Source organism: Sinocyclocheilus anshuiensis, unplaced genomic scaffold (assembly GCF_001515605.1).
Source record: "Sinocyclocheilus anshuiensis isolate Anshui unplaced genomic scaffold, SAMN03320099.WGS_v1.1 scaffold1477, whole genome shotgun sequence".
Taxonomy (NCBI): domain Eukaryota; kingdom Metazoa; phylum Chordata; class Actinopteri; order Cypriniformes; family Cyprinidae; genus Sinocyclocheilus; species Sinocyclocheilus anshuiensis.
Genome location: NW_015547710.1, coordinates 330,404 through 351,798, shown reverse-complemented (window position 1 = coordinate 351,798; position 21,395 = coordinate 330,404). Strand labels below are relative to the sequence as shown.

Sequence of the window (21,395 nt, the reverse complement as noted above, 5' to 3'; positions counted from 1 at the left end):
TTTGGATGGGATAAATGCAGAGCACTAATTCCGAGTATGGGTCACCATACTTGGCCACATGTCATGTCACTTAAAAGAAAATCAGTTTTCCACGAAAACAATTGTTCATTTATCAAAACAATGTAATATAAACATATTGAATGTGTTCCCTTATATTAATCAAATTGACCCCTGTATACTGTTGACCCCTTAACCAACCCGTAGACCTACCAATAACACCAAACCTGTCCCTAATGCAAAAGTTGTGCATTAACAAAAGGTTTTAATTACTGAATAACATATGTTAAAATCATTTGTAGATTTTCAAGAAGTGCATGATCATATGAACTGAAAGTTTGATGACATTTGTAAGCATATTCATTTTACATAAAAAATGATCTATTAATAATTAGGTAATGTTTAATAAGTTTATTAAACATTAACAAGCACATTATCTCATATTTCTAGCTATTTTAATATATATTAACAAATGATCCGTTTAGCATTATATAATGTTTGATTTTATTATAAAGTGTTACCCAACTGAATATACGTGTTGGTTGCACCATGACTTTCATGGTCACACCACATGAGTTTCATTTAATAGAGAAAAAAAAATCGTATTAATATTTATTTTCAATATAAACACACACGCACGCACGCACACACACGTTGTGTTTCCATGTTTTATGGGGACATTCCATAGGCGTAATGGTTTTTCTACTGTCCAAACTGTACTTTCTACCCTATACCCTAAACCTACCCCTCACAGGAAACTTTCTGCATTTTTAGATTTTCAAAAAACTTTATTCTGTATGATTTATAAGGTTGTTTCCTCATGGGGACCTAAAAAATATCCTTGTGGGGACATTTGGTCCCCATAACGTGATAAATACCAGGTACACACACACACACATGGACACAGACTCCATAGTTTGTGATTTAATACATAATCTGCTCTAAGGATCCATTCCATTTTACTGAACTCTAATTTAAAAACATTAAACTTTAAAGTAGAACACATTCACAAATAAAAACGTCATAATTCTGTTATATTCACTTCAGAGGGAGGAAAACAGCCCAGAATAGCAGGCAGAGAAGCGAACGAGGCTGCCGTCACGACTGTGGAACTGAGTTTTAAGCTCTTTAAAATGAGAAATGGATCATTGGCTTTTGAGACTGTGTGTTACACCTACAGCACTGAGAGGATGAGCTCTTCATGCTTTGGCTTGTTGGGTTTGTCTCTCTAGAGCCTCACAAACATGATGCAGAGGAGAGGATACAATTAGTGCAAACTAGGTTAAAATACTGTGATGTGGGTGTTTGGAGACCAATTAAAAAGTTTAAAGCAGCTGGAGATATTAACTTTAGTGCCACTGAAGAGCATTTAGGGTGTACAGAAAACATTCTGTATCAATTAATTTCTATACATACACTACAGTTCAGAAGTTTGGTGTCAGTATGATTTTTAAAAATTTGTTTTTTTTTTTTAAAGAAATTGACACTTTCATTTAGCAAGGATTGAAAATTAAATAAATGCTGCTCTTTTGAACTTTCTATATATCAAAGAATCCTGAAATCACAGTTTCCACAAAATATTATGCAGCACAAATGTTTCCAACTTTGATAATAATACAAAATGTTACTTGAGCACCAAACCAGCATATAAGAATGATTTCTGAAGGATCATGTGACACTGAAGAGTGGAGTAAAATTCAGCTTTGTCATCACAGGAATAAATTACATTTTGAAATATATATTAAAATACAAAACATTTCTTCTAAATTATAATATTTTACAATATTATGGTTTTACTGTGTTGTTGATCAAATAAGAGCAACTGTAGAGAGAATCTTTCAAAAACATTCAAATTAGCCTATGTTTTACTCACCCTCAAGCCATCCTAGGTGTATATGACTTTCTTCTTTCAGACAAATCCAATTGGAGTTATATTAAAAATTGTTCTGGCTCTTCTAAGCTGTATCATTGTAGTGGGCGGGTGTTTCTGTTTAACAGTCCAAAACACGTTAAATAAAGCGCATGCATCTATAATATAACGTGCCTCACATGGCTCTGGGGGTGAATGAAGGCATCCTGTAGCGAAGCCATGCGTTTTTGTAAGAAAAATATCCATATTTCAAACGTAATAAACACTTTTCTATCACTTCCGCTATCTGTCATACGCGGAAGCAGTTCCGGCGGATCACGTAGGACGTCGGCGTTGCATAATTAGTGACAAACGTGGAGAGAGAACAAAACGCCGGTCATGAATTAGAAGCACAAAACAAGTATTTGTAAAGAAAAATGTCGGAGGATTTCCATATAAGCCAAGAGGAGACTGGTTTTCCTTTGCTAAAGTAAGGAAACTTTGCTTCCTTAAACAAACTCGTGAGACTAGCATATCTCAGAGGAGCGTGCGCGACGCATACGTCCTTCATCATCCGCCAGAACGCTTCTGCATACGACAGTCATGCAGAAGTTACAAAAACACATGGATTCGATAGAATCTAGATTAGGAAATTATTATAAAAAATTATTTTACCTGTATGTAAGTCAGGATTGTCAATCTATGTAAACTATGATGTATTTAAAAAATAGAAATATTTAAAGATAATAAAATAATATCAATTATATGCAGCACACTATGGAAACGCTCCGTTGACATACTAGTGCACAGAACGGTTAGCCATGAACACGCTGATAAATGCTAAGACTCTTTAAAATGGATACGTTTTTAGATAGAGGATGCAGTGTCTCAGCAGAGAAGGTTAATACAGAAGAGCCTAGCGTGAAAAAAAGTAAACTGCGTAAATTTGACGACTCGTATATAAAATATGGCTTTATGGAATATAGTGACGGCAGACCACAGTGCACCCTGTGCTTGAAGATTTTATCAGTCGAAGCGCTGAAACCATATAAACTCAACAGACATCTCACAACAATTCATCCGGAGCATACGAATAAAAGTAAGGATTTTTTCCAGAGAAAGAAAGAAGAATACATCAAGCAAAAGGTACGACTGACTAACATCACGACAATACCTGAGAAAGCACAGCAAGCATCGTATCTTGCAGCCCTGCGAATAGCCAAATGTAAAAAGCCTCACACGATCGGGGAGGAATTAATACTTCCAGCAGCAGTGGATATGTGCAGAGTGATGGTTGGGGAGGAGGCCGCGAACAAGATTAAATCCATACCGCTGTCCAACGATACAGTAAGCAGACGGATCAAAGACATCTCTTTTGATGTGAAATCTCAACTGACCGAAAGATTACGATTGTGTGAGCAGTTTGCGCTTCAGCTTGATGAATGCACTGACGTTAGCAGCGCTGCACAGTTGTTAGTGTACGTATGATATTTATGGGACAGTAAAATTATGGAAGATTTTTTATTTTCAAAAGAATTCGAGGGGAGAACTACAGGTGAGGAAATTTTCTAAATGTTGGACACTTTCATGGTAGAAGAACATCTGAGTTGGGAAAAATGTGTGTCTGTTTGCACTGATGGTACATAAACTACAAAGAGGCATCACTGACATGTTTCCAAATCTATGTGAATTTTTGGATACAAACTGCATGGGAGTGGACTTCATGCTCAACACCATTACCAGTCACCTCACCTCACTGAATGAACATTTCAGTCACTACTTCACAGACATTGACATGGAGAAATATGACTGGGTTCGAGATCCCTTTTCTTGTGAAGTGATGGCCAGTGACCTCAGCGGAATGGCCGAAGATGAACTTTTAGAATTATCCAGTGATCGCACTCTCAGGATGAGATTTAATATGTAGGGCCCAGCAGAATTTTGGCCCACAGTTGAAAAGGAGTACAAGGAGGTTGCTCTTCAGGCCATGAGAATATTGCTGCCTTTCCCAACAACATATCTTTGTGAGACATCTTTCTTAGCCATGATGGCAATAAAGACAAAATACACGGCACGGCTTAATGTGGAAGATGACTTGAGAGTTTGCCTGTCCCCAATAACACCCAGAATTGATATGCTCTGCAAAGAAAGACAGTCTCACCCTTCCCACTAAGGCAGGTTGTGTGTACTTGTACAGTGGTTACTAAATTGATGTGTCTGCATTGCATGATATCATTTATATTGTAAAACTTGTATAATATTGTATATTTATTTTATATTGTAAAACTATTTCTTTTTAAGAGTAGACATTTTTTTGTTTCTTGCAGAAAAAAAGATTGTTGAAAAAAATCAGATTGCTGTTCAAATTGCAAACCAAACTGTTGAGCCACTGTCATTTTACTACATCAAAATGTAGTTTAATGCACTTTTTTTTTTTTACAAAGTATACAGAAATAAGGCTACAAACATCATTTAATGTTCCGGCATTGTACAAATTCATTTGTTTTTGGTACAATCTAAAATTTTTTAAGTAAATTGTAAGTTTGGGGATGTTTTACGGCATGAGTTTTTTTTTGGGGCGGCCACAAAAGGATTCACCCTACACAAGGGGGCCTTCTGCTGAAAAAGTTTGAGAACCACTGCTCTAGACACTTCTTTGTGAAGACAGTAGCATAATACAGTGAAATAATATGTTCTTTAGCCATATAAATACAGTTGCCATGTGCGTGGGTAAAATCTACCCGCTGGCGCTTTTAGGTATACAGCGACCTCTGGCGGTTCTAGTGTTAATATAGTTTAAAATGTAAGTCATCAATATGAAATAAATCATCAGTATATACTAATGAATTGGAATATTCATTAGGTTGTATTGATGATTAATATTACATTTATTAAAATTAATATACTTTTAACTGATTTTCATTGGCTTTAATTTATATTAATGTGATATGAAGTAAAAGTGGTGCATCCAATTAGGAACAATCCGTTTAACTGTTGTTCAAATATGTCTTGATTCAGAAGTATCCACCCCATTAATCCAAAACAGTTTTTAAGAAATGCGATTTTGTGTTTTTTTTGGGGGGGGGGGGGGCCACAAAAGGATTCACCCTACACAAGGGGGCCTTCTGCTGAAAAAGTTTGAGAACCACTGGTGTAGGCAATACAATTAACACATTTCTTGTTGCTTTGACACAAAATGCATATAGTTAACACAAATTTAAAATGCTAGAACTTCTTTTACAAAGAAGCTCAACCAAGACCAAAACAATGGCTTTTTACTGCCATATTTACAAATGCTTTCACTCTGTATGTCAGAACAGATAACATCATGTTCTAAACCTAACTTATAGGCTAAAGTCAAAGTAAACAGCTGTTCATATTGTGAATTGAAACTCAAATATATCCCGTTTTTTATTCACTAATGAGAAACAGCTGATTGAAGTTTTGCAAATATATAAGTTACAGCTGATTCCCATCTAGGAAGCACACTCAGGTGTTGAGGTTCTTTCAATCGCATGATCATACGGTATACAGTAAAAGAGGACCTCTTTGCGCTGATCTTCTCTGGAAAAGTGAACTCCTGCATAAATGTGAGATTTTAGAAAACCTGCATGAAAGACTGGTGCCAGAGGTAGAAAGGTGATGGGTGGGAAACCACTTGCCAATAGTATGTGATCACATGGAACAATGTGATCACATGGAACACCATTTCCGTGCAGTCACAGACTGGTTTGACACCCATTCGAGAATGATGTCCATTTACCAAACCCAACAAAACAAAAATGTAGAGAGGCTTAAAAAAAAACTGCAAAACACAATTTATGATCAATACAATATACTATTGTATAAGGGAAGATCTGACACATAAAATAATGCAGTTTCAGTAATTCCATCTGATGTTAGTGTTTTTATGACATTGTACTATGATCGACTAAATGTTCCTGTTGAAAGAGAACATGTGTTAGTGTTTTGGGATAATTATTGATTTTGAGATGTTTGCAGTGTTTTGGTAGACAAGGTGTATTGTGTTAGTGTATTATTGTATTTTGAAAATAAGTGTTGGAGTTCAGATTACAATGTGCGGTTTTGAGCATGAAATTAACTGTTTTGCCGATTGTGTGTTGTTGGTGCTTTAAGAGTTTAGGAAAATTGTTATGAGAATTGAAAAAATTGTCTTAGCGATTGTAAAAAACTGTAATATAACTCAGATTGGATTTGTCTGAAAGAAGGAAGTCATACACACCTAGAATGGCTTGGGGGTGAGTAAAACCCATTTTTGGGTGAACTAACCCTTTAAATAATTGTACCGCTCCCACACCTTCGAACAGAAGTGTATATTTAGTGCTTTGTTTTTTTCGGCTGGGTTATGTGGGCTCACCTGTCCACGGTTGGGTGGCACAGAGGTCTGCTGTCGTGGGGAGACAGGTAACTGCAGGAAGCCGACCCACCCACCACACAAATCCTAAACAGTTGAGTAGTCTGTAGAAGGAAAAATAAAACTACTCATCAAAAATGTAACACCAAATGATTGATTCACCCCACCTGTAGCTTCATTTAACTAAAAGTCCTTATATGAATAAGAACTGCATGAAGATTCTTCAAAAACTCTTAACTGTGTTCCATAAAAATAACATTATTCAGGTTTGGAATGACATAAGGGAGTGTACAGTGGTTCTAGAAAGTTTGTGAACCCTTAAAATCTGCTTTTCTGGATAAATTTGATCAACATTACTGTTTAAAAGTTTAGGGTCAGTAAGTTTTTTTTTTTCTTTAATGTAATACCTTTATTCAGCAAGAATGCATTAAATTAATCAAAAGTGACAGTAAACACTTTTACATTGTTACAAAAATACCACTTCAAAGGATCATGAACAGACATATGAAGCAGTACAACTGTTTTCAAGATTGACAATAATAAGAAATGTTACTTGAGCACTAAATCAGCATTTTAGAAAGATTTCTGAATTATCATGCGACACTGACTGAAGTAATGGCTGCTGAAAATTCAGCTTTGCCATCACATAAAAACATTAAAATACAAAACATTTGTTTTTGAAAGAATATATTGCAATATTACTGTTTAACTGTATTTTTGATCAAATAATTACAGTCTTTGTGCAATTATTTCTTATTTTTTTCTTTGAAAAACACGCAAACAAAAAATCTTACTAACCCAAACTTTTGAACAGTAGTTTGTATAGATCAGATCTTCTGATAATGTTGATTTAAGAGTGAACCTTTGCCTTCAGAATCTGGTTTGACCAACTCGAGAGACAATAATGGCAATCAAATGTTTTCTGTGACTGGGGATCAGACCTATTTGTGTGTTAAGGTCGTTGTCTTTTTGCAGGACCCACTTTCTGTTGAGCTTCAGTTCAAGGACTGAAAAACCCTGTAGAAAACACGGGGTCATTGTTCCATCAATGATGCCAAGCCTAGTACAGAGGCAGCAAATCAGCTCCAAATAATAATAATGCCACCACCATGCTTTACATTTGGGATGAGGCTCATATTATTGAATGCACTGTTTTGGTTTCCCCCAAATGTAATGCTTCTCATTTAAACCAATGTCTATTTTTAGGCCTCATCTGTCCACAAGACATTCTTCCAATAAATAGCCTTCTGGCTCACCCACGTGGTCCTTGGCAAACTTTAGATGAGTAGCAATATTCTTGGAGAGCAGTGGCTTCCTCGTAGATTACTTGTAGACCATGATTACAGATTACATTTTACACGAAGATTACATCTAGGTTACTCATTTTAGGTAATGTATTCTAAATACTTTTTAGATTACTTTTAGATTACTTTTTATCAAACATGTTTTAAACTTTCCATTAAACATACCATATTGATATAAAAAAAAAAGCAAAGGGAAAGAAAATATATTCCTTGAAATATTTCTTTCTGTTTTTGGGAATGTAATCAAAGCTGAATGGTATGACACACAGTCAGTAGCATTTTTAGAAATTAACATTTAAAAGTGGAAAAAATTAGAATTAGGGAGAATCAATAAATTATGAATAATTTAATGCCATTGTGTGAATAATATGTAATCATGTAATCCATAAAAAAGTAACTGTAATCTGATTATGAGCATTTGAAAATGTAATCTAATTACGTAATCCAGATTACATGTAATCAGTTATTACCCAGCACTGCTCATTGCTGTGCTGACATGCATACCATTCCTGTTCAGTGTTTGCTTGATGGTGACGGATTATAAACACTAATCTCAGACAATGTAAAAGAGGCCTGGGGATCCTATAGGTGTTACCCTCGGGCCCTTCCTTGAGTATTACTTGTCTTGCTCCTGGAGTGATTTTTGTTAGACAACCACTCAAAAGTAAAGTAACATTGTAGCTGAGATTCTTTCACTTGTAATCTGTAATATGTACTGTAATCTGATTGAACCTTTTCCAGCCTGGGGTGCATCAACAATGATTTTCTGGAAGTCCTCAGAAATGTCTATGACCAAGAAATATTTATGTGTTGATCAATGTTTATATGTGAATAAGAGCCTGAATTAAATATGCTTGCCATATAAGACAATCAAGCCTCTTCAGAAGACTAATTGAACAGCTTGGTTCATATGTATAACTTTTATGATCTCTTAATCAGCTTTCGGTGGAATGCACTTTCAATGGAGGGACAGAAACCTCTCAGGTTTCATGAAAAGTAACTTCATTTGTGTTTCAAAGATTAACTAAAGTCTTACGGATTTGGAGCAACATGAGAATAACTAAATGACAGAATTATGATTTTTGGGTGAACTAACCCTTTAACCTCCAGGTTTATGTTTGAATAGACTAGGGACTGCTAAACACAATTTTTACCCCATTATTTTTAATTATATGATAATAAACATATATACTTCCTGGAAAATGTTGTCAATGCATGAGTGACAACATTTCAAAATCTTGATTCATAAACATTCTAGCACCACTGAAAATAATGTAAACAGTTTCCTGATAATATCACATTCTTTGCATTAACAAATTTATTGCATTAAGAGTTTTGAAAAGGCATTTGTTTCATTCTTTCTCTGGGAATGACAGCAGCATGAGTTATAGTGGAACTGAGGAACAGAGGAACATCAGGCTCTAAAGATGCAATTTAAAGCAGAAATAGAGCAAAATGGAGCTGTACTCAAGCGTACAGAGTGATAAATTAAAGATTTAATGGGAAACAATGAACAGATGAAAACGGCAGCTGACTTTTGTTTGAGAAGGTGAGTTTATATTGGTACTTTAATTTATTACGGTGTGAAGACATTACAACAATACAACTCTGCTCTCTGCAGTACTGGCCAATCTGTTGTACTGAATCAATTAGGAGACATTGTAAGATCTCGTGTCTTTCTTTCTCATTAATTTTCTGAAATACGTTCTAACACATTTAGTTTGCTGTGCAGTGCAAGGCTCCTATACAATCTATCAGGTTTAATATTGTAAGTAAAAATAAGTTGTGAGAATTAGCATAGAAAAAACTGAGTCAGTGAACAGGACCGGTGTTACAACACAGTGACATCCAGTTTTAAAGACTTACTGTTCAAAGTGGCATTTAATGCATTAGTTAATTTGATGAAGTGGTTAAAATGTATTTTAGATTTTAACTCAAGATGATTCCCTGACTTTGCAAACTTTAAAGCTAAACTAGTCTCTCTTTTTCATATTCACTTTCATATTCAGTCAGTAACTCCAACAGGTGTGTATTTAATAAGAGTGAAAAAGAATCTATACTCATGACCGTCTCTCTTTCTCTTTATCTCTCCATCGCCTGTTCAACTCATTAGTCTCTATGATTATCCTTCTCCCATGTGCATATTTAAGCTTGCAGGGAGAGAGGTCTCATAATTACCGAGGGGCTTCTGTCATAATATAGAGATTTGGTATCCTATAATTACTTTAACTCTAACCACAGCATATGCGGCTAACACCAAAACCTGAGAGTAGTAATTTATGTTCAGCTCACACTCACCTTTATGATTGTATTTTTCTGAAATAAGTAAAGCTTATTGCAGACACTCTGTTGTAGATGATCCCAAGACAGAGTCCTTTCTACTCTCATCAGGATTGGAGGCCCAAACCTGGAGAGAAAAAGAGAATGAGTGACAGTATCTATCTATCTATCTATCTATCTATCTATCTAAGATTATCTGACCATCTGATGCATATTTGAATACATGTATATGTAAATATACACTTTCTCAATCCGGCAAGCTCTAATCTGATTTATTGACTTTACAGTTTAAGGGAACAGAGTTTTCTGACTGTGTCGATACAAACATAACTTCTGTAGATTAAATAAACACTGAATTCGCTAGTCTTTGAAATATATTCAGAGTTTTACTTGAAACAATTTAGTAAGCATTTAGTGAACTAGACAGTTTGTGAATTGTGGACGGGGAGAAATTCTGACCACAGTCTATAAATATTTTTAATTTTTCCAGTGTTTTCTGTACAAACATTGGTACAGACTGCTGTGCAATTTGATTGATTGATTGATTGACTGATTTTCACATCAGTCTATTATTGTGGTATAAAAAAATACATTTCAGATAAATATAATAAATGAATAAAGGAGTTGGATGACCAGCTGGTCATCATTTATCAACTATTTAAAAAAATTATAACATATATATATATATATATATATATATATATATATATATATATATATATATATATATATATATATATATATATATATATATATATATATATATATATATATATATATATATATATATATATATATATATATATATATATATAGATGGGCACTTGAGTCGAGTCACATTTTTATAGACTTCAGATATATATATATTTCATATATATATCATATATATATGATTTCTTGAGAGATAAAAAATTGTTTGGATCTGTTTCGAGGAAGACAATACAGTCAACCAGATGGCAACAATTCAAAAGCAGAGGCAAGGGGATGCCTCTTATCACTCACTAGGTTATTTGCCTTATTTAACACTCTCTCGTTGTATATATTTTCAATGCTTGGTAACATAGTCCTTAACAATTTACTTGCCAATGTTAACTTACCACTTTTCTTATTTATGCGAGACTACTGCACCACACAAATAAATACGATTTACCAAGAACTCTGCAAAACAGTTTCCCAGAAATCAGATATTACAGGTAGACCTGCCTGACAACATCGGTTGAATTAGAAGTAGACACATCAGACTGCTCAAGCAAACAGAGCAATGTTTTGAAAGTGCCATAGAACCAATGCACTCACACTCTTTAGGGAATTGAACCTAGGAATGGATTTAAAGTTGTCTCTGCACATTAAGTTGGGACAGAATCAAATTAACATTGCAAAAATTACACAATTCTCCTTTAAAACACCCTCTCAGATTGAAAATTTAAACCTGGTACAGCTCTTTTAACTTTTGTTGCAAATGTTGAATCCGTGAGACAACTTCCAATATCAAATGTGGGCCAGAGGCTGCAGGCATCTGCCATTAAGGTGCAGTACACAAACACTTTCTCTTTCTCTCCCTTTTCTTTAGGCCCTAAAATGTCATCTTGACATCTGTAAGTGTTTCAGGGGAATACCCGTCATCTGTTTCCACGGGTGAGGGAGCGAGACTGTGTGCAGCTCTGATTGACAGCTGGAGGTTAGTGATGAAGACTGTGCCAGATGCAGCACTCCCCACGTAGCGGAGCGTCACACCGCTCCGCTTCGCTCACATGCTCTGCTCCCCAGAGTCCAGGCGATCAGTGCAGCTGTAGGTGGAGCAAGCAAGATGATCCCTGTTCTGCAGTTTACTTACTTGGATTATTGATTCTGACAGAGCTGACTGATCTGACTTGTATGAATTAATGTCTTTGTGCATCTTGAACTGTCTCTTGTAAATATAGCAAAGGACTGAATGCTGCAGCATTACACCAATCTGCTTTTTTTGTGCAAATACGTAATACATTTATTATGTATATTTTTAAATGGGTAAAACAATTCAAAATCTAAATATATCCCTACACATATAACACATATTACATATAAAGCTGAATCATTCATTTTATTATATATTGAACTACCATTCAAGGTTTGGGGTCAGCAAAATTTTCAAAAAAAGTCTTCCGCTCTCCAAGGCTGCATTTATTTGATGTAAAAAGTACAGTTGTGAAATATTATTAGAATTTAAAATAACTGTTTTATACTCCAGCCCTCAGTGTCACATGATCTATTACACATCATATGCTGATTTGGCACTTAAGAAAAATTTCTGATTATTTTCACAGTCGGAAAGAGTTGTGCTGCTTAATACATTTGTGTAAACCTTGACACATTGTTTGATTTAAAAATATGTTTAAAAGAAGAGTATTAATTTGAAATAGTACTGCTTGTAATATTTCAGATGGTCATCTTTAATCAATTTCAGGCATCCTTTATTGATAAAAGTAATAATTTGTTAAAAAATAAGACATGTTAAGTTCACTTTAAGTAAAGTAAAGAAGTTAAAGTTCAGTTACACCTTCAGTAAAATAAGGTGAAATATAAAGGCACAAGTATATGAATGTTTATCAGTAGTATAATACTATTGTTTTAATTGCCTTACAATTGTCTCCGCACATAAAGTTGGGACAGAAGCTTAAATCATACTGATTCAGTGTTTGCCGCAAAAGTTAAAAGAGCTGGTTTAAATTTTCAAACTGAGAGGGTGTTTTAAAGGAGAATTGCGTAATTTTTGCAATGTAAGCATCGTAAAATAAATTAACATGGTCCATAACACAATATCGTAGGCCAGGCTTAAAAAGTAACTTACCACTGAATTTTAAACAACATGTAAAGAATACACTGCTCTGGCTTACTGTCCATCAAAGGGTCCACTGAATGGGTTAGAAAGTTTTCTCGAAATCTCTTGTAAACTATTTGGTGTTCAGTTGGCAAAAAGGTTAGGAAACACTGACTTAGCCTGTAACATTTGTTTAAAATGTAGTGCTTTGGTTACCTTGTAGCTTGTTGGCCAGACCCAGCAACATTGCAGATTAACAGGAGGATCTTTGAAGAACCACCCTGATTCAAGAATTCTGACGATAACGTCCCTGAGGGTGGTAACCTGTGACCTTCAGGCTCTGCAGTGTATGGCGAGGAAGGGAGGGAGTGATGGAACCCTACAGTGGATAAAAAGAAATAAGCATGTTATTAAATACTCCGTGTTTTAAAATAGCAGTATATAATTATAAGTAACTAGAATTTTATACATAGTTTTTCTAGTCTTAAAAACTTGATAAGATAAAAAGGAAGGTCATTTATGTTTCATACATTTGCAGTAAGTACAATTCTGTAGCATTTACATTTTTATTTTTGCATTTTTATATGTACTCCACTCTACATCATGCCTAACAATGTTCTGAAACTGACAATGAATATGTAAACGTAGGTGGTCACATGTTAATATGCTCTTGGTGATTTCAGCATATGATTTCTGAATGACCCATTTTTGCAGCTTAGTTTCCCTAAGTGGTTTGAATGGAAAGTGGAGGGAAAATTGTGACTTATAGTACACAGTGCTCTCTAACTTCAGAAGATCAATCGTGTTTTCTATATGTTGTATCTAGTGTATCAGGATGTGTAGACACTAAGTAGTATTTGGAACATGTTGACTATCATTTCACATTTTACTTCTGCATCATTCCAACTTCCCTTTGGTTTCCTTTGTGACTGCTGGCATGCTATGATCTTTCACTTCAATCAGAAGTGGATGTTTGATCCCACAGTGTGATTAAAAACCAACAATGCAGGACGTCATACACAATCATAAGCATGAAAAACTTTTGAACTTCAACAAACTCTATTGATGTCACTTTCTCTTATGTTACTTTTTCCACATCATGACAATTTAAAATGACAGTTTACTTTGAATGTTAATGTGTTTTTAATGTGTAGTGATTTTTTTTAATTTTTTTTAATGTGTCTGATCATTTTTAAATCGGAGGACCAATGTTTATTTTATGGCAAACGTTTGGTGTAAATTCAATTTGAAAGAAAAATTGCAAATACAATTCCTATATCCCTATTCGGGTGGTAACTTGCAAAAGCAATCCAATGAAATATCATGTTTCAAGTGCTTATGTATCTTCCTTTCATGGCAGGATGGAAGTGGTTTCTCTCTCACTCTCTATCACACACTCACAGCAGGCCTCAGTCGTCAGAGTCTCATTTGAGGGCCAGCTGGAGCAGATTGAATAGGGGGAACTGTGAGCTTGTGAGAGCCTTAATTAAACTTGGCCCTCACTGACACACACACACAAACATTTCACACTTTTACAAACACAAACACAAACACAAACACAAACACTAAGACCAGCCCACAGCTTGAATGCCTTTGTAGAACAATGCAGTTCTTTTGAATATGGACAGAATTCTTGTGTTCAGTTTTATTTTAAAGTTAAAGAAAAAGAAGTAGCGAGTCATGACAGACCTTTTTTTTATTCTTGTGATGTGCATCCAAGTCCACTTGATGGGGACTTGATTCTAATGGAGGTAGATGAACAAGTTTGCAGAGGCGTCCACCAGTCCACCAGAAGGTTCAGTTATGGTATTTTGATTATACATTATGAGGTTAGGTACGTAAATGAATGAATGAATGCATTTATAACACTAATTTCTTTTAAAACCTCAAGTCAAGTCAAATTTATTTTTGTAACTTTTTTTTACAACACGCATTGTTTCAAAGCAGCTTTACATATATCTTAATATCTTAATCTTCATGTTGCATTTAGCAGATTAGAGCTGTGTGATAATATAGTTTTCCTTTTTGCAACGATATTAGAAATCAATAATTTTATATATGCTAAGTATACTGTATGTCGCTTTATTTGAGTGTACTGTATGTATTCGGATAAAGCTAGTTTTGGATTTGCCCTCCTGCCACAGGGAAGGAGCGAATGGCTCGATACCGGACTCTTATGGCTCGGAGGCAGCAAGGAATGGAAGTTGGTGGTTTTGCCCAGACCTTTTCGACATTGGCGGTGGGGCTGAATTATAATGAGGCTGCACTTAAGCTGTTCTAGTCCAGGAGCTTTCAGAGCCCATTTATGAACTCATTCCAGTCTGTGAGCCCTCCGAGTTCATTGTGGAACACTTGCTCTGCCCGGTCATGGCCAAGGAGACCATTGCGGAGCAATCTGTCTGTCCTGTTGCAGCCGTTGAGGCTGGTACTAAACTCTCTCTGCTCTTGTTTTCAGTTTTCTGTCCCACCAGTGTTGCCTGACAGGATTCCGGCTCCGGTCTGGTTGCCCGCCTGGGTTCTGGTTTGGCAGGAGCCTCACTGGCTCACTCCTCCAGCTCCGTCCTGGCTATCTGCTGGGGTTTCTGTATGGTTGGGGCCCTGCTGGTTCGTCCTGCCGGCCCCACCTTGACCTGGTCCGCCTCAGTTCCACCTCCCTCCTGAACTTTTATGTTTTCTGGTGGAGCGTCTGGTATCCACTCCGTAGAGGGGGGGTAATGTCACAGTGTATGGTTGTGGTGCCCTGGACTGGCCACTTGAGGGCGCTCTCCCGTTTCTGTTACATGTGTTGAACTCCATTTCCCATAGTCCCTTGCCTGTTGTTCTGTTCTGAACATATCACCTGTTAGTCATTTACTCATCATCCCATCACTACATATACCATGCTCACTCTGTCTGTCTTTGCTACAGTATTGGATATCTGATGTTTGTGTTTGATGTTGTTAAGGTTACATCGTGTTATCTGTTCCCTGTGCTTTGGATTACCTTTTGCCACGTTTCTGTTCTGTTTATTTTATACTTTAATAAACTGCACTTGGATCTATCCTTGTTTTCTCCTGGCATTCCGTGACAGCTAGATATATATATATATATATCCAACTTTATATATACAGCATTGCAATAGTTAGGTTCACATTTTGTGATGACATAAACAATCACACAGCCAAGCTTTGCTATAGGATAATATTGCTTTACGTGAATATACTTATGCAGGCAAAGGAAGTATCCATCTTTGAACATTTCACTGGGCGATGATATGCTAACATTTTTCAAGAATATAACAAAGCATTAAAATACTTAAAGCTATGGGACTTTTAATAAGGTAATAAACTTCAATCAAAACATTTTTAATTTGTACCACAACTCGCATGATACAATACTTCAAAGAGAAAAGATTTAACATTACATTGTATGAGAGTCATGTGTTCCACTCTGGCTTTAAAGGAACATTTCTGGCTCAATACAAGTCAAGTAACTCATACAGCACTTGTGACATAATGCTGATTCATTTTGGCTTGCTTACAAGCTTAACTTGTATTTAACTATTATTTTAATTCCACCACACCAGAGTAGATACATGATGACAGAAAATCTCTGAGGAAGATGACGACTGTAATAGCAACATTAGATATTAGTAATTTATTAAAGTGGCAGTAAAAAAGCAGCCCATGCAGAATGAATTCTTCACTGGTCTGGGCTAGAGAATCCAGACAATACCAGGGAAATATACAAGAGCGTTACACACCATCAGAGAAGTGAAGTGTGTTTTTGCTCAGTTACACATGACCTCACCAAACCTCTATCAACTTAAGTTTCAGAGAGATCCAGATGTAAGCTGATCTAAGAATTGTTGCGACAGATGACCCTCTAACCTCATCTGTCAATCACATCTTCTCAAGGGAGGGCACTTTGTATATGTGCTAGAAAAGAGGGCAAAGATATTGTACAGTACCTGCTACCCAGACTGGGCCATCTAATTCATTTATACTTCAGCTACTATATGCTAGTATTAGTTTTCAAGTCTGTTAACTGGTTAACTTTAATATACACTGAAAACTTGTAGATGGATTATCACCACATTATATGTAAATTCATATATATGTAAAGTACTGTCAAATTTGAATTTTTGCATGCAAAACTATGAGTTAATGTATAACTGACAGTAAAAAGTAAATGAAAGGAAAGAAGTCCCTGTGTGACATATCATAAATGATTACATTTTATATAAGCAGTTTTGTTGCATTATTACTATTATTTTGTTGCATGTCGTATAAATATATTTTGTTGCATTATTTTATTGTCATGTGTGTTACCCTAACAGCGTTTTGTCTTCGTATGACACATAATATGTTTCTGGTGAATTTCTGGCAAGCACAGCTGACAGTTTTTTTTTTTTAAATTGTAAATTGTACTCAACACTTCTATTACAGTTAAATCTGATATTAAAACAGGAGGCTGACATCTCCATGACACTGTAAATAGATATAAATATTGAACAGAAAAATTAGAACCAATAATAACAACACTGTTAAAAAAAAGAGATATTATTTTTATTTATTTATTTTATGCATTGCATTGAAACTAACACCTGGCCTGCATTTGCCATGCTTTATTCCAAAGCAACTTACATTGCATTCAAGGTTTAAATGTTTTCAGTGCAAGCATTCCCTGGGAATCAAACCCATGACCTTGGTGTTGGCTATAAACATGCTCTGCTCTTTGAACTACAGGAACAACATCTGTTCTGCCATTGTTTTATTGTAAGGCCAAAGGAAGATCCAACAGATTCTTAATAAAGTACCTCAATCACAGCAGTTTTACTCTTTGCATATGCTAAATGACTACTTAATACTTTTACTTTAGGGGTATTACATCACATAACATTGCTAATTATACATACAATATCCCAATTTGTAATATATCTTGAATCTGAGAGGGAGGTTCAACATGTTCTTATAAAAATGTGCCGTTAAAAATACAGCCATTTTAAAATAGTGCTTTATAAGCTGTGACATAATTGCAGAGTGACAGAAGACACCAACTCACATTTTAGTGCCGATCGGTAACTGTCACTTGTAATGAGGCAGAGAGTCTATGACAAACTGTCTCTGAAGCTTTCGCTGCAGTAGTAGCTATATGCCTATAAAACATGCCTTCAAGCAAAGTCAGCAAAAAGTTATTTATAATGCAATTTAAAGTTTTTCACAGCTAGATGAACACTCTTAATATACTGCACATTGTAAAAAGAAATGAGGCCCAAGACAGAACTGGGCAGCACTTGTTTCCTGATATAGACAAGCTATAATTACCATCTAAGGTAACTACAATTCACTGGAGCCTGTGACAATTGGAAAATAAAGCAACATGGAATAATCCATAGATTTAAATCATTCAGAAGTGAAATAATAAGTGCAAATTAAAAGTGAAATTTCCTAATAACAATAATCTGTTTCAATAGGATCAGACCAAATGTTCTCGAAAGAGAGTTGGTCAGGAAAGTGCTGTTTACATGCCTCAATACATCAACACAAATGACTACTTATTTCAAGATGGCCTCCAGTCAAGCCAAATAGAGGAAGACGGATTATCCTTTGATCCTTGGTTCTGCCCAAGGTTACTTGCTAACACTATTTTATGGCATTTTTCCTTGTAACCATGGGCTTGGTCATTGAAGGTCCAGCTCTAAAACCTCTTAAAACTTCAAATACATTTAAAAGAATTCACTTCAATTGAACTTACACAAAGATCCATTCGTTATCATGTTTGTAGTAGAGGATTACACCACAATGAAGTTTATTTGGATGAAAGAACACCGCATACAGATAAGAACAAGGGCGGACACTATAATTACCAATCCATTTGTCTTTCTTTGCAGTAATTCCAGTGTTGTTATTTTTCATCAGATGGAATATCAATTTCTAAATGTAACACAAGCACAAGTTCATTTTTCAATAACAACACCTTGGCAGACATCCAAACACAGTCTCATCTGATTAGAAATTGTCCAAGGGGGGAAAAAAAATCACTGCAGTAGAAAAGGCCAAATCAGAGAGAAGGAAGGCAGCATTTTGAGTATATAAGCATACAGAATATGAGCCTGTCTTTACACTTCTACTTCAGTATTTTCAGTTATAACCACATTTAAAACGTATGCTGCACATGATATTTCATTATGTGAGGAGTCATTAACAATGTTATCGTGATGCTACCTAACAATGACTGCATAAGTATGATCAGCAATGTAATTAAGATGGATAATATGCTAAGTGTTTAAATACAGTCATTAGCCAACTGCTGACAGTCAGATGAGCAGCTGTGCAAGTAAAGTGTTTTGAAAGAACCATGCGACCCCTGTATAATAAGGTAAACAACCTCACATGTGAATTAATTTGCTGTACATGTACCGTCACATGCTTTTAACATTAATAATATGAAACAACGTTTCTTGGCAGCAAATCAGCATATCAGAATTATTTTTGAAGGATCATGTGACACTGAGTTGAGTAAATGGAGTTGTATAACCGTATAATGTGTACCTTTTAATATTTATTTAAATAGAAAACAGCTATTTTAAATTGTTAATATTTAAAATAGTTAATAATTATTAATATTTTAAAACCTTCCTGTTTGTATTATTGATTAAATAAATGCAGCCTTGGTGAACATAAGGCTTCTTTTAAAAACATTAAAATCTTATTTATTCCAATTATTAACTTTTGACAGGTAGTGTGTGTTTTAATAATCTTTTGTCAGTTCACTTTTTTGATGTGTTGGCTAGCATAATAAAGCATATGTAAAGTAGACTACTTGATTATAATTTTAACTGAACTGTGTTATTCAAGTGTGTGTTACATTTAAAGTTCCTGTGGTGAAAATCAAGTTTTTACTGTTGTTTACATGTCTATCTGTTGATTCTGTATTTGCTTAAAGACAAACCATGTGCAAATGAATCAGTCAACACCACTGCAGAGAATATTCTCCTTAAAAAGGTGGTGTACCAAAATCAGTCTCAAAAACGCAGTTTGAAATGGCCCCTCCAACATCACACATATTTAACCAATCCTGTCAACATGTGGGCCAGGCCTTTTCATATCTGGTCAACGGTTTCTATTTACAACATGTTTTTGCAGGGTTGAGTAATATAGCCAATCAAAGACATAGCATTTCTTGAAAGCAATAGCCGGTCAGTCTACTGCAGTCTACTATAGCATTTACTTTTGCCAACTGAGTGAAAGTAGTGCAGGGCTGCGTTGGTGCCATTGAGTGGAGGCGTAGACTAATTTGCATATTCACAAATCTGCGTATACTCAATGAGCTAAGGGTGTAGAGATACATTTAAGCCATTTTAAGACATCAATAAATTATTTTTAAATATGAAAAAATGTTTAAATATGATCAAAGATCATAAAATTATTGACTACAGGAGGACTTTTAAATGTACTAAATAGCAACATAATCATTACAAATGTGCAATATACCAATATACAAATTAACTCTAAAGTTCAGCTAACTGCATTTAAAGGTGCAGTCTATAATAATGACAGTGTGATTGAAATATACTGCTGTCTAAATTCAAGATATTGTTTCTCCCGTCCCCTCCTCCTCAGACTGAATATTCACACAGGTTGTCAGATTGATGGCATGCAACACAAACAAGCGCAATTGACATTGGAGGGCGACGAACCTTACACTGTAAACTGATGAGTTGATTTATCAAGAGTTTTAGTATGCTTGTGGTCATAGAGCTTTTTAGGTGGATACTGAGGCTTTTTAGATTGGGTAGAATCTGCGACCCAGTTAGTTTGCTCACTTCCATGGCTGCAGTATGCTGTGTTTTCTGCAAACTTGCAACCCATGCTGTCAAAATATTATTGGGTAAACTGCAAGTGGGCGGAATCCCACAGACCAAAAAAAAAAGACTTTCTGACACGGAATGCACTTTTTCAAAGTAGAATAACTGGATGTAGCATTGTTTTTCTGAGAAACAAAAATGCAGTGGTGGAGGTAACGAATTACAACTACTCACGTTACTGTAATTAAGTAGTTTTTTCGGGTACTTGTACTTTTTTGAGTATATTTTTAAAGCTGTACTTTTACTTGTACTTAAGTACAAATTAAGCAAAAGAATCTACTTCGTTACTTTTAAATCATAGTTCGTTACTGAGTACGCCCACAATTTGAATTGATATTAAACCTTTGACGGCTGTAGCGAATCAGCTCATGGGGAAATATGAATAATTAATCATAACTAGTTATAATTAATTATAAATATTTAGATCCGCTGTAGATATTTACTTGACCTCTCAGGGTCAACTGTCTGTCAATTCTAAGAACGTTAATTTCCTGATTAAGGTAAATAACTTTCTTACTGTACAGTTCTACAGTCCTGGGCCCTGTTCACAGACAACTTGGCACCCAGTATGTTTATTGGGTGAGGGGTCTGTGAACGTTTGTTAATCTAATGAATAACTGATTTGTTAAATCAAATGAAAAATGGTGTGTCTGATTGGTTCAAACGCTACACGACACTTCAGTAGCCAATAAAGATATCCGATCGTAAATGGAGCAATAGAAGCCCTGATATCTGAACCGGGAAAAGCCGCCGCTGCAGCAGACAAATGTGGCGAGAGCGCTTTATTGTAACATGAGAACACAGTCATGTAATCGCAGAAAACTGGATGCGGGCTCTCAAATTGGCCTAACTTATACAAATGAACAGCCTGTCCTCTCACTCCGATATTGCTTGTGCGCAGACTGTGTGCAATCGCGATCTCTCCGTGCTTTTAAAGTACAAAT

At 35.5% G+C, this 21,395-nt stretch overlaps 1 protein-coding gene across 1 annotated transcript in view; it reads right to left on the bottom strand.

The window, feature by feature from the left end:
- Positions 1–21,395, bottom strand: part of usp43a (ubiquitin specific peptidase 43a) — a 95,569-nt gene that overhangs the window by 12,416 nt on the left and 61,758 nt on the right. Inside the window, exons 7-9 of the mRNA XM_016506829.1 lie at positions 12,819–12,981; positions 9,824–9,932; positions 6,225–6,325 (exon numbers count right to left, since the gene is read on the bottom strand). Of these exons, the coding sequence (XP_016362315.1) occupies positions 6,225–6,325; positions 9,824–9,932; positions 12,819–12,981 (373 nt within the window). The remainder of the gene's footprint in view (positions 1–6,224; positions 6,326–9,823; positions 9,933–12,818; positions 12,982–21,395) is intronic.